Source organism: Pseudorasbora parva, chromosome 3 (genome assembly GCF_024679245.1).
Source record: "Pseudorasbora parva isolate DD20220531a chromosome 3, ASM2467924v1, whole genome shotgun sequence".
Taxonomy (NCBI): domain Eukaryota; kingdom Metazoa; phylum Chordata; class Actinopteri; order Cypriniformes; family Gobionidae; genus Pseudorasbora; species Pseudorasbora parva.
In genome coordinates this window covers 33,538,678-33,553,023 of record NC_090174.1, presented here as the reverse complement: position 1 = coordinate 33,553,023, position 14,346 = coordinate 33,538,678, and the positions used below count along the sequence as shown (strand labels likewise).

The following is a 14,346-nucleotide window of genomic DNA, read 5'->3' as shown; positions in this document are numbered from 1 at the left end:
TTAAGGGTTGGGTTAGGGACAGGTGTGGTGGTATGGGTCAGTTTAAGGGTAGGGTTAGGGACAGGTGTGGTGGTGTGGGTCAGTTTAAGAGTAGGGTTAGGGACAGGTGTGGTGGTGTGGGTCAGGGTTAGGGACAGGTGAGGTGGTATGGGTCAGTTTAAGGGTAGAGTTAGGGACAGGTGTGGTGGTAAGGGTCAGTTTAAGGGTAGGGTTAGGGACAGGTGTGGTGGTATGGGTCAGTTTAAGGGTAGGGTTAGGGACAGGTGTGGTGGTATGGGTCAGTTTAAGGGTAGGGTTAGGGACAGGTGTGGTGGTGTGGGTAAGTTTAATGGTAGGGTTAGTGACAGGTGGGGTGGTATGGGTCAGTTAAAGGGTAGGGTTAGGGACAGGTGTGGTGGTGTGGGTCAGTTTAAGGGTAGAGTTAGGGACAGGTGGGGTGGTATGGGTCAGTTTAAGGGTAGAGTTAAGGACAGGTGTGGTGGTGTGGGTCAGTTTAAGGGTAGGGTTAGGGACAGGTGAGGTTGTATGGGTTAGTTTAAGGGTAGGGTTAGGGACAGGTGAGGTGGTATGGGTAAGATTAAGGGTAGAGTTAGGGACAGGTGAGGTGGTGTGGGTCAGTTTAAGGGTAGGGTTAGGGACAGGTGAGGTGGTGTGGGTCAGTTTAAGGGTAGAGTTAGGGACAGGTGAGGTGGTGTGGGTAAGTTTAAGGGTAGGGTTAGGGAAGTGCCAACTGTGTAATTACAAATATAACTACAGAAATTAATTACAGATATAATTACATGCAGGTCTTTTTAAAAATGTACTTACAATGCAAAAAAATGTATGTACACAATAAATGCATTGTATCAATTGATTAAGTACAATGTTAATAAGGCCACCTAATGTAAAGTGGGTCGAAATTTTTTTTGTGCTTGTTTAGAGATAGTTTGAATATAGGAACTAAACATATTTTTCAAGTAGGCTGTGTATTGATTATCATCCAGAGTTAATGCATCAGCATTTCCAAGACATAAGTTAGCAACATTAATCTGAAAGATTTAGGCTATTGGATTTGACTAATATATTGAACCATGTATGCATGTTCAGGCAGCTTTGGACTGAACTTTAAATCTTTGCTGACATGATAAGCTCTTGATGTTGTCTTTATGGGTGTAGTGTAGTAGGCTATAATAAGTTAAATGTGTGCTGTTCAAGAATTATTCTCTCTCGCCTCAACCTGTTCGTTTTTGTGTAAAACAAATGAAGTGTTTACAACACTCTTAACTCATAAAATCATTGCTTATCTTATTGTAAATTCGTAGCATGACATCTGTCTCTGTTCTGTCTCTCTTTTACTGTCTATGTGTTCTGTATGTTGGTAAGAATGATCAGGTCTCAATAAGTATCTTGACAACATTTCGTGCAACATTTGCAGAGGTGGTCTGTCATTGGTGTCCGCATTGTGACTCACTTCTAACTGTGCAGGAAAGTAGGAAATATTGCATAAGACTCTTCTGAACCAGTTTCTGGGTGGGGCAGACCATATAAACACTTCCTCGTGTGTCAGTGCGCAGTGGGCTGCGAGAGAATCAGTGTGAAATGGCGGAGGGCTGGAAACAGAAGTGTAATTCGCAGTGGAAGCTGGGGGCTCACGGTGTCCCCATGCCCGACAGCGTGAACTGGAAATCGGTGTACGAGAAAAAGCCGTTTGAGCGCAACCTACTGCAGAACCCCTCTCCTTACGGTAATGACGTCACACAGACGTATGGTGCTGCTAGTTCGCGTAATTTGATTAAATCTCTGCATGAACTTTGTAAAGTACCACTGATATGCTAAGATAGAGTAAAATTGACCGATTATGTGGTTGTGCAACACGGTTGAGTTGGTACACCGTTAGTTTAACTATTGGGAAATCAGGTATAGTGGTGAATCATGAACACCACCCTATACAAACCTGATACAAACTTGCTGCTATACAACTAATTAGTTGTATACAACTAAATGTAGCCTATTCATGAAAAAATATCACAGGGTTAGTTGGTCGAGCGGTAGGCTATATCTTGATAGTATTTAGCCATATTTCATATTTCTTGAATAAGGCCATAGTTAAATCTAGATATAGATAACTGATAATGTTATGTATGTAAAAGAGAAAGAAACTGCTTTCAAAATACTGAATCTGTGTAGAGATGAAACTATTTACAGCAAAGGCTTTTACACGTGTATGCTACTTTTACATGTTGCCTATTTATTACTCCAAAAGTTGACTTTAAATTATATGGATATTTATATTATTTGACTATATGCATATTTAACATATATATTTTAAAGACAATTACATTTTTACTGTAATAGAAATTAATAATTTTAATGCAAATCTTTTAAACTCATCTTTTTTTTCTTGCTCAATAACTAGGCGTAAACCACACCGTGCCACCCCCTGAACCCCATCGATCAGGAATGCCTCCTCCTCCAGACCAGCCACCTCAGTTTGAGCCTGACGGTGAGTCACCAATCAACATATTTTCGCAGCCTAAGTAGTTCGCCACTGCTGAATAGAATATTACATCATGCAGCCTAATATGCAGCAGTGGCGACATCCACTATAATGGAAATTTGTTATTATATCGGACATTTTACTAGAACGTAAATTGTTAATTGGTTGAACTTTACACCACAAACATTCGCCATTCTTAATGTCTTTGGTTGCTAAAAAAATGGTTGAGAATTGAATCTTGTACCTGGATGTTAACTGTAGGCAATTTCTCTGGCTGGAAAACGAGTACAGAAGTTTTGCCATATGACACAAGTGGAATACCCCCTGGTGTTGCGGTCTGCCATCTGCCTCAGTACAGGTGAAGCCCAGTTTTGAATGAAAATGTATCTTTGTTTCAAAGACTTACAATACAATAGAGGTCATTTTATTTAGTCACTTGCCATTCATTTTGCAAAAACTTTCAAGGAAAAAAAAAGGAAAGACGAATTTAATAAACTGTTAATATAATTGTTCCACTTTCATGTTGTAGCTATATAAATGCAGGAGGAGCCCAGAATTACAATACAATAAGTGTTGCTATATAAGTCTTTGTAATTGAATCTGATGTGAGCAAAACATTGGCTTGTCAGTTTCTTCAGGTTGAGATGGTCATATATTCTGTCTAATATAGCCTTTGTGCTTCTTTACATCAGGTGGTTTTCTCTAGAGCAGCAAGTAGACCTGAAGGCAGAGGGTCTGTGGGACCAACTGCTAGATGAGTTTCAGCCTGAGATAGTCATTAAGGACTGGTAAGTTATGAAATAGCCTACTTATAAAATGAGGTATTTGCAGTTTAAGCGATCTTCAATAACAGTAATTGCAAACTGAGCTGAAAAGAAGAGTCAAAAATCAAACACGATATCAGTCAAAAGCTGTTATGCTATCTATGTCCACATATTCAGACAGCTAAAGAAAAAGGGACAAAAAGCACAAAGGATTCTGAATGAATTTCTGACACATCTGAGCAATTTAATCTGTGACATGTATTTTGTATTTTAGAAACAGTTGCATTGTTGCAATTATTTTTTGAGGTTACATTTGTCATGTCTGTGGTGGTCATAGTTCTTTACACATCATCATTTCAGCTTAAATGGCAGCTTTAATATGCCCTTTCATTTTTTAATGTCTGGGTGTTTCCCTTCATGTGTAGGTATGAGGAAAGCCAGCTTCATAAATCTATCTATCAGCTCGAAGTGAAGCTCTTGGGTGCTGATGCTAAGACGGTCATCAAGCAGCATTCATATAATCCCGAAGAGAACCTGGGGTGCTACTCACACACCTGGAAAAAGGTAGCACACATGTATATATTCATATATTTATATTCATAAGTATTTTATATACATGTGTCCACATAACATGTTCATGTGCATAGGTCTCCCATGTGTTCTCCAAGTATGGGCCGGGGGTGAGATACATTCATTTCCTCCACAGACTGAAGAACCAGTTCATGGTTGAATTCTTTAATACCAAAGTCACAGACAGCTCGATTATTATCAAGACCAGCAAGTGAAATAATTCAGTGTGAAATAATGCATCACAGTCAAATGAACAGGTAGGAGTTGATGCATTCCTACCAGCGGATGCAGACTTTGAGATGTAGACTATTTAGAACAAAGCGCTACAGACTCAAATGCTTTATAAATTGACTGCATTTTTATAAGATGTATTCAGCAGCTTAATAAAACATTCCTCATTCATTTTGTGACAGTGTTTCTTTCATGTGTTGACAAAAGCACTAGATGCAGACAGTGCTGTTATATTTTAGTATTTTAGGCCAGCAGATGGCGCTCACTCATTGAAAACAAGACACTGTGAACATTATCTGAACATAAACGGCCAGGTAAATGTACAGTAATTTCTATGAAAATACCATAGCTGCTACAGCTATTTTTACTACTGTAAAATAATAAATGAACATGGAATCAGATCTCTAATTTAAAATCTTGTATTTATGTTTTTGAAGACAGTGGTGGCTGTTTTTATTTTTTAGTCACACTAGAAACTGGAGGCTAATTACATTAGTTATAACAACTATTTTAATAGGTTAACTATAAATATATTATAGGTTAATATAGGCTATAACTTATATAACTGTGAACATATTTAATCACTTGTTTTTGCGTAAAACAATTAAGAATAGCCCTTTTAAGGTTTTAAAGAACTATTACAGCCTAATTTTACAAAGCCTTATTGCCTTGGATTTGGATGATTTTGCCGCCCTGGGCTGATCCAGTTGTATAGGGTGTATAAAGACCAGTGTTCAGGTATTTTAAGGGCGACACGCTTTGGCGCACCAATCAGAGCGTCGCTTAGAGCATTCTATCGCGTGCTGTGCGCGTAGAGATGCGCGCTTGTTTGGGATGCTGGCATACTTCAGGACAGCAACAGATACACCACGAAAACTAATGGCGCGATTCCTCTGAGCACCCGAAAAGCATCCTCTATTGCCCCGGTCATGTCCGTCCCAGTCATCACAGGTCTGCCATAGATGTTAAGGTAAGTTATGTTGAATAACTTTAATAAGCCACACTAACTTTAATACGCCACACTCACTTGGGCTTAGTAGCCTAGTCTACTTTATTGCTGGTGTTCAAGCATGCACATTGGTTTACTAATTGCCATTGCATCTGTCAGAACGGAATACGCTCTTTTTTGTGTGTTTGGTATCATAAAGTGAATAATGAAATGTACTCTTTAAATGTTGGCTAGTTTATTTGTATTTTATACTGTTACCTCACAGAGTCGCATCTGTTAGCAGTCGCACGTGCCTCAGTCTGTGGCTGTTTTACACAAGTTATTAATGAGCCGCTCAACCTTGGGTCTGCTAGGTTTCTTTTGTATTATTTAGGAGTCGATGAAAGCAAAAACGAGAGTCGTTTTCACCCTACACAGGAAAAAGATCAGAAGGGCAGTTGTTACCTTGGAGAGTTATTTCCATTAGCACTGACCCTTAAAATACAATTGTCGGTGTAAACGATTACAGTTTGATTCATTCATCTTAAGTCATAATAAGTGCAGTTTATTTAATTACCACATTTTAGGTTATGTGACAGCATGCAGTGGGTATTTCGAGCAGCCCCCCATCCTACAAACCCAGGGATGGACAGTGACACACAGTCAGTTCCTTGCTTGGCTTTTAATTTATTAAAAATTCAAAGATGGAAAACATAGGTAGATTGAAGTATCTTTTTCAACCACTCGCTTGCTTGTATATTTAAAAGAGGATAGCCTATATGTGATCTGACAATACACTAATGTAACTGAAAATGCATTGTAAAATAAGCAGTTGTTCACTTTAACTGATCTTAAAGATAACATTCTTTGCCATAACTCAGTGTATTCAAGTTGATTCAGTCTTATTTAATTGTTTTTCTTTTTTATGTGAATCAGTTAATTTACCGTATAAAGCACATTTTTACAGTGGTAATTAGACTTTTTTGATGATGATGATGATGATGATGATGATGATGAAGAAGAAGCAATTTGAATAGTGCCGGTTTTATGTTTTTGTTTCTAGGCTATTTTACAGACCAATCAACTTGAATAGCTCAATAGTTGTTTTTGTTGTTGTTGTTGTTGTTGTTTTTAATTATAATTAGATATTCTAAGATCTGCTATTGTCTACTGAAATGACACTTTATGTCCTCTCAGTTAGTGGATCATGTGTCTCACTGATAAAGTGGTCTGTTAAAAATTTCTGTAGCCGAGTAATACTTAAAGTCTTGGATTACATGAAAGTCACGATTGTCTGGTGGAAGTCTCTGCGCGGTCAAAGTGGAACTGATTAAACGGTAACCCGTCTAGCTCAGAAAAGGTGTTGTCTTTCGAAATGGAAAAAAGAAACAGAATATTTAGTTACAATCCTTGGTTCGGTCAGTCAGTAACGTGGGTAAGCGTGACTGCCAGTAGAGTAGACCGCACACATGACTGTGTTGTGGTGAGGAGGAGGAGGATTGTGATGATTAAGGTTAAGAAGTGATTCTTTCCTGATATCTGAGAAATTGTGGGTTCAGGTCAATACAGGAGTTCAGTTATCTTAATTATTTACTGTATAATATACTTTCACTTACTCTTGTTACTTTAACATACTTTACATTACTTTAACTCTACATTACTTTACTTTAACTCTAGTCCCAGAATCTCCATTCCCAACTGTCTTCCATTTTCTTGTTTTATAATCATTCAGAGAACTTGCATACAACTACAAGCAAACACTATTCAATAGCACACACACACACACACACACACACACACACACACACACACACACACACACACACACACACACACACACACACACACACACACACACACACACACACACACACACACAGGTTAGTGGTTAACCTCCCTGGGATGGAGGGGCACCTCTAAATGGTAAAGTATCCATGAAGTTCTGAAGAGACAGAAACATGAGACTCGGCATGTGTCCAGTATGACAGGTCAACTTTACAGCAGCACATACTGAAGATGTATACCATGAACGCACTCCAAGTAAAATATATGAATAAATTAGCATTCAAAAGCAATTCAAAATTCAAAAACTTGTTTTCAACATTGATCAATAAATGTTTCTTGGGCACCAAATCAGCACAAGCGAATGATTTTCTGAAGGATCACGTGACTCCGAAGTCTTTGCTGAATGATGCTGAAAATACAGCTTTACTATCACAGGAATAAATTTCATTAAAAAATATTTACAATAGAAAACAGTTATTTTAAATTGTAAAAATATTTTACAATATTACTGTATTTACTGCCTTTTTGGACGAATAAATGAAGATGTGGTGCATAAGAGACTTTAAAAAATGTATAAACCCAAAACTTCTGAATGGTATTTTGTATGTGAGCCTGATGATGATAAAACGTGATCTCCATCTATCCTTTCCTTCTAAAAAAGTAAACCAACTACACTTTATTAATATTTATTTATAAATGTTTTTTAATAATTTATTCATTTTAAACAAAGGAATTTTTGGTGTACAGCCCTTCATCAGAGCTGGAATAAATAAATAAATACATCCTTTAAATTCAAACTAAAAGCAACTTTAACTTAACTTTAACAATCCTTTAAGAACAGAAAACCCCAAAGTCCTTTTCCTCTTCCTGAAATGGTCAGTCTTTTCTTTTTTTTAACTGATGGTTTCACATCCTTGGTCAATGCAATGGATTTCTTTTCACTTTTTTTACTTTCTGGTAAAAACTTTTAAATACATTTTAAAGAAAATGTTGCTGGTTTCTACGTGGTTTGCTACTTCTTTGCATCTTGTTTGGTAGTGAAGTTGCACAAGAATAACTACTTGGAGCTTTTACACTCACTCGTACACTACACACATACTCACACACTCCCCATTTCTCTCTGTTCTGGGCTGTAAAGTAGGATGTGGTTTGTTGTGAGCACGCAGCTAGACAGGTGTGTTTTCTGCGCTTTGGACAGGTAATTCAGTGTTTGCATTGGCCGCATAATGTGATACTCTGGGAGTGAGGTAAGACTGAAATGGAGCTCTGGAGATTTCATCACCACTGGAGGAAATATAAACAGAAGGGATGAGATTGTGAATAAATGAGAGTAATTTGATGGTGGTTCGGTTTGCATAATACTCAAAAAAGAATTATGCTTGAAAAATATGGTGTTCTGTAATGGAATGTGTATTTTTGCTCTGTGATTCACAATGTTTGTAATTGTGGAAAAGTGGGCTTGTGAGAGTAAATTAAAGATGCTTTACTTTAGAATTACGCTGCTTCTGTAGATATGATTGTCAGGAAGAGTTTTCAATGATAATTATTACAGTTCACTCATCTAGCTGTAAACTCACCTGATATTGGACATTCATTTGTTTCTGCCTCTTAGTCATTTAAGATAGAACATTATTTATAACAGAGATGGTGATAGATATGGCATAAATGTAACCCTTAAAGAGCACTTTCATTCCACATATTGTACTTCCACATATTTTCTGTGCATAAGTAACAATAACAGAGCTGTGAAAGAAGTGAAATTCTTGAGGGGAAAAAAAAGTATTTTAATGCTACTTTGAAAATTGCAGTAACAAACTGTATTGTATAACACCTAATCAGTCATATCCATTGATTACAACTCTCTGAGCTCTTTATGAATCTAACTGGCACCCAAGTGCTCCCACTAGCATCATGTGCACTTGCAGTAAATATGGCTAAGGGATTGTTTATTCATCTTTTATACTTTAGTGTTGTTGTTGTACTGTTAAGTTTGTGATGCCTAAGATATGTAGCATTTAAACTATTAATTGTAGTTTTTAGTGCATTTTAATTGTAATTCTTTTTATAAAACTAATATAAATATATCAGACATATAATGTTGGGGAGAATTTCAGCATCCTTAATGTTTTATATTTTGTAATGCAAGCTTTGCAACATTGAAATCAAATGTCAAGCAATAACTATATTTAACTAATAAAACCACTTGCACATAATCATGCTACTCACTCATGATTGAATAAAGTCATATAGTGATAGATTTTTGTCTTTTTTTGTTGTCATTGTTAAAGTCTCTTATGCTTAACAAGGATGCATTTTTTTGATCAAAATACAGTTAAACAATAGTATTGTGAAATAGTATTACAATATAAAAAAACTTTTTAATGTTTTAATATACTATTTAAATATAGCATTATACTTTAGTCTTCAGTGTCATATGATCATTCAGTAATCATTCTAATATGCTTATTTGGTGCTCAAGAAGCATTTTTTATATTATTATCAAATTTGTGTGGCTTAATATTTTTTTAGAAAAGATTTTTATAAAAATAATTTTATAAAAATATTTGTTTAGTTGTAGCCAAAAATGCATAATTCTTTACTGTCACTTTGAATGCATACACTGAAAAAAAAGTTGTTGGATTTACATGATTTAATCATGTACATCGGTTCCACATAATTCAATTAAGTTAAACAAACATAATTTGTTCACATAACTTCACATCGTGGAATGAAGTAATTTTGAAGTAACCCAATTGAGTAGTCTCAAAATTATTTTAATATGGCTTCCTAACAACAGCGGTGTGCACATGGGGGCTTGAGATCTATGGAATTACATTTGTCTCAATAAAACTGAACAAAACTTTTTCAGAAACTATCAAAAATATGCCATTTCAAAAGAAGAAAAACACATTGAAAATGAAAAAATGAATTCAGTCGCACTAATGTAACAGGATATTCAGTATGCTTCATTCTTTGTTAATGTTTTTCAAATAATCGTTTTCACAAATCGTGGATTGCGAATGCATTGCCAAAGATTTCGCTTACGTTTTTCAGTTTTTCGTTTGCTGTTTTGACACAAACCTCTCGTGGGGGCGGCTTAACTGTGATCTACTCTGATTGGATAAAGAGCTTTGATGGACAGGTGCTCTCTGACCTGTGCATATTGGAATGATCTCGCGGTGCTGTAAAGATGAGCTCTCAGGAAAGACATGGAGCGGCGGCGGCTTCATCTTCATCCTCTTCTTCACCCGCTTGTTCTTCAAGGCAGCAAAAAGTTTTTGTTATTGAAGTAACCAATAATATCGATAAAAGTTGTATCCATGTACATTGTGCAACAGTTTGTTGCGAGTTATTGATATACATAGGCGTAATTTGCAGGTGGGACATGTCCCCACCACTTTTTGAAACATCGAAAACATCTTTTTGCACGGATTAACCATAACTAATACAAGCAAAACATCTCTTGTTAACTAGAAGAGCATCATTTCATCAGTCTGTTATATAAGAGGCGATCTGGCGCTCGTTGCCGCTGTTTTCAGTGGCGCCTGCATGTGCAGTCTACACACAGACAATGCTTTAATCGCTTAACGCCGTTGCAGAGAATTTCTATTTGTTACGGTGAAATCATGAAATAAAATGCATTAAAAAAACTGTCCCTGCTCTTGATATTCAACCACTGATGATATCCAGTATAGATGCAAGAATTAAACATGAGGTTTATATTAGTTAATAAATGAACTATTGAATTGATTTCTGGACATCTTAATAGTCGAGTACTTGATTGGTTCACATTAACCCCAAATAATGTCTAGTAGATTGCACATTTAAGAGAATTACATTAATTGAAAGCAAAGAAATCACGTTTTCAGTGTACTTGAATGAAAGGATTCAAACATTTGAACGGGAGTGTATCTGTACTCTGCATTTTATCATTCTATATTTCTGATGTACAAACCTGATTTCAAAAAAGTTACTACACTGTAGAAATTGTGAATAAAAAAGGAATGCTATAATTTACAAATCTCATAAACTTATATTTTATTCACAATTGAATATAGATAACATATCAAATGTTGAAAGTGACACATTTTGAAAAGTCATGACAAATATTTCATGAGAGCTACACATTCCAAAAAAGTTGGGACAGGCAGCAATAAGACGCCGGAAAAGTTAAATGGAACAGCTGGAGGACCAATTTGCAACTTAATAGCTCAATTGGAAACATGATTGGTTATAAAAAGACCCTCTCAGAGTGGCAGTGTCTCTCAGAAGTCAAGATGGGCAGAGGATCACCAATTCCCCCAATGCTTTGGCGAAAAATAGTAGAGCAATATCAGAGGATTTTTTCAGAGAAAAATTGCCAATAGTTTGAAGTTATCATCATCTACAGTGCATAATATCATTGAAAGATTCAGAAAGTCTGGAACAATTTTGTGCATAAGGGTCAAGCCCGGAAAACCATACTGGATACCCTTGATCTTCGGGCCTCAGGAATATTTCCGGAAAACATTGTCAGTGAACACAATCCACCGTGCCATTCACTGTTGCCGGCTAAGACGCTTTAGGTCAAAAAAGAAGCCATATCTAAACATGATCCAGAAGCGCAGGCATTTTCTCGGGGCCAAGGTTAATTTAAAATGGACTATTTTTTGCAAAAGTGGAAAACTGTTTTGTGGTCAGAGGAATCAAAATTTTTAGTTCTTTTTGGAAAACTGGGACGCCATATCATCCAGACTAAAGAGGACAAGGACAACCCAAGCTGTTATCAGCGCTCAGTTCAGAAGCCTGCATCTCTGATGGTATGGGGTTGCATGAGTGTGTGTGACATGGGCAGCTTACACATCTGGAAGGGCACCATCAGTGCTGAAATGTATATCCAAGTTCTAAAACAACATATGCTCACATCCAGACGTCGTCTGTTTCAGGGAAGACCTTGCATTGTCCAACATGACAATGCCAGACCACATACTGCATCAATTACAACATCATGGTTGCGTAGAAGAAGGATCCGGGTACTTAATTGGCCAGCCTGCAGTCAAGATCTTTCACCCATAGAAAACATTTGGCATATCATAAAGAGGAAGATGCGACAAAGAAGACCGTTGAGTAACTAGAAGCCTGTATTAGACAAGAATGGGACAACATTCCTATTCCTAATCTTGAGCAACTTGCTCCTCAGTTCCCAGGTGTTTGCAGACTGTTATAAAAAGAAGAGGGGATGCCACACAGTGGTAAACATGGCCTTGTCCCAACTTTTTTGAGATGTGTTGAGGCCATGAAATTTAAAAACAACGTATTTCCCCCTTAAAATGATACTTTTTTTCAGTTTAAACATTTGATATGTCATATATGTATTCTTAATAAAATATTGAAATTTGAAACTTCCACATTATTGCATTCTGTTTTTATTCACAATTTGTACAGTGCTTTTTGGAATCGGGTTTGTATTAATATGCATGTGACATGCATGATGTTTACTAAATTGAAATATTTGTGCTTCTTACACAGACAGACACTATTGACTTTCAGTTGCTCTCTTCCATTCTGGGAAGATAATGAAACTCTGCAGGGTTTGAGCTGAAGCGCTGCAGCTGCTCCTGAAGTCTTGCCATTGCTTTGGCTCTCATACAGAGTTCTACCTGAATCTGCCCTCCTGAGGTTACCTGAGTCCACCCACCTCAAAATACCACCCCATGAGGCACTAGTAAGTCATTTGAGATTGTTTTGACTTGAGCTGCCTCAACCGTATTTGCATATTCTATATTTCTCTGAAGAATATGGGAGGAAATCAAGGCTTCAGTCATCTAAGTCAACTCAACAACACACCTGTACTGGTGCACATGAATCTCAGCCTACAACCACAGGCAACTTTCATACAAAGTGTCATCCACCACAAATATTTGGAATAATTTAGTAACCCAGACTCACAGAAGTTTATGTGCATGTGTTTCAGACAGACAAAATGTGATTTAGACAGCATTTGTCTGAGAATGAGCGTGTACCTGGTGTGTGTGCTGTGCTAAATATTGCATAACAGCAGTGTCGCGATGAGTGGCGGGTGAAGTTGAGACTGCGGATCCTTCTAGAGTAACGTTGGCCAGGATGAGGGGCCACCGTAACACACACCATAAGACCTGAGCTCTCGGCCTTCTTACTGCAGTCTTGCACATGCAGTTTGGTTTATTTGTTTCTCTATTTATGTGTGAGCACATATGCCTCTCTCAAATACACATGTCTGTCAGATTGCTTCGCCTTTGTCCTATTTTAGGTCTAAGGTGATCCGCTGGTATGGTATGTGCCACTTATAGGGGAGCATGTAATATGTAAAAACTGTAACAGGTTAATCACGTGTGTCCAGGTCAAATGATCACGCACAGTCTCCGTTCCGAACACTTGATCTAAACCTGTCATTAGTTAACCACCTGATCTTAGATCGATCTGCAAAAGGTTAATTATTTAATGCATGGATGGAGACCATGAAAGCAAGAGTAGAGTTTCTCAATCCAAACGTCCATGTAAGTGTCAGTCACTTCACTTGCAACGTATTTGTGCATGTGTCCTGGTGAGTGTGTACACGTGACTGTGTGTGTTTGTGTTTAAAGTACCAGGTCAGACCCAAAAGCAGCAATTTTATAAAACAATGTTGTTAAAATGTTTTTTACTATCAAGAAAATTAACTTCATGTTTGATTACCATGTTACAAGCTGATGTCATATACATCAGATATAACATCTTTCTTCATAAAAAAAGAAAGATGTCTGACTTTATATTGTCTTTACTTTATGCAAACATTTAAATGAATAATCTTATGCAATTTACTTATGGAGTAGGCTTGCATTGTACATGTATTTAAAAAAGATATGCATGTAAACAGCTGTAATACAAAATCCGCTAGTTGGAAAAAGTGTTTATGGCAGTACTGATGCCAATATCTATGGACTTTTAAGGTAATCAGCTAACCTAGCTAGTTTTTATTTAATTTTTGGTGATTCGATTTAAATGTCTAAATTTTAGTGAGAAGACGACAATTTAAAAAAAAAAACTACAAATCTACATATGCGATAGTCAGTGGTGTAAAGTATTTGAGTAAATGTAACTAGTTACTGTATTTTATTTTATTTTATAGTTTACTTTTAAAACTATTACTTTGTAGTTTTACTGAGTATCAAATATATTAACAACTTTTATTTGACTACATTTTTGGAGAAGTAAATCTACTTTTTACTCCAATACATGCGTGTTGAGTAATGTGATGAGTAAATTATACATTACATTTTGCATTGCATGGATTTTTTTTTTGAAGCGATGTCACATCTAAGAACATTGAAGGTACTGCGCTTGTATTGGAATTGGTGACTTGTAACTTGCAATGAAGTAATTTTCGCTGTAAGGAATCTATACTTTTACTCAAGTATGGTTGTCATGGAAGTTTGTTTTGCATAACCATTTCACAGTTGACCCTTGTCTTACCGCTTAACCCACCCTTAAACCTAATCAGAACAAAACAAAAGAGTTTTTGTTTTAGTACAACATGAACGTAATAACCTAAAGTACTTAACAATATTTTTTGGATGTATTGTGGTTGGTTGTAG

At 36.7% G+C, this 14,346-nt stretch overlaps 3 protein-coding genes across 6 annotated transcripts in view; all 3 read left to right on the top strand.

Moving 5' to 3' along the window:
* The window catches only part of srsf7a (serine and arginine rich splicing factor 7a), a 52,910-nt gene that overhangs the window by 8,259 nt on the left and 30,305 nt on the right, over positions 1 to 14,346 (top strand). The window lies entirely within an intron of this gene.
* Positions 1,489 to 4,212, top strand: nccrp1 (P1, F-box associated domain containing). Its single transcript, XM_067440127.1, has 6 exons — positions 1,489 to 1,723; positions 2,396 to 2,482; positions 2,738 to 2,834; positions 3,169 to 3,264; positions 3,666 to 3,804; positions 3,888 to 4,212. Exons 1-6 carry the CDS (start codon positions 1,579 to 1,581, stop codon positions 4,023 to 4,025), a joined length of 702 nt encoding a protein of 233 aa, XP_067296228.1. The 5' UTR covers positions 1,489 to 1,578; the 3' UTR covers positions 4,026 to 4,212.
* Positions 4,781 to 14,346, top strand: part of slc8a2a (solute carrier family 8 member 2a) — a 29,448-nt gene continuing 19,882 nt past the window's right edge. For 2 of the 4 annotated variants that reach the window (XM_067438544.1, XM_067438541.1), the window contains exon 1: positions 4,782 to 5,011. In XM_067438544.1, coding sequence (XP_067294645.1) covers positions 5,004 to 5,011 — 8 coding nt within the window. In that variant the 5' untranslated portion in view covers positions 4,782 to 5,003. Of the gene's footprint in view, positions 5,012 to 14,346 lie in introns of all 4 variants that reach the window. The other 2 variants (XM_067438543.1, XM_067438542.1) reach the window with 2 other exon arrangements.

Bases quoted from the DNA above. Each gene is read 5' to 3' on its own strand.
- nccrp1 (XM_067440127.1), top strand. From the start codon at position 1,579: ATGGCGGAGGGCTGGAAACAGAAGTGTAATTCGCAGTGGAAGCTGGGG. The intron at 2,483-2,737 runs GTGAGTCACCAA...TGTTAACTGTAG, and splicing joins ACCTCAGTTTGAGCCTGACG to GCAATTTCTCTGGCTGGAAA. The intron at 3,265-3,665 runs GTAAGTTATGAA...CTTCATGTGTAG, and splicing joins GAGATAGTCATTAAGGACTG to GTATGAGGAAAGCCAGCTTC.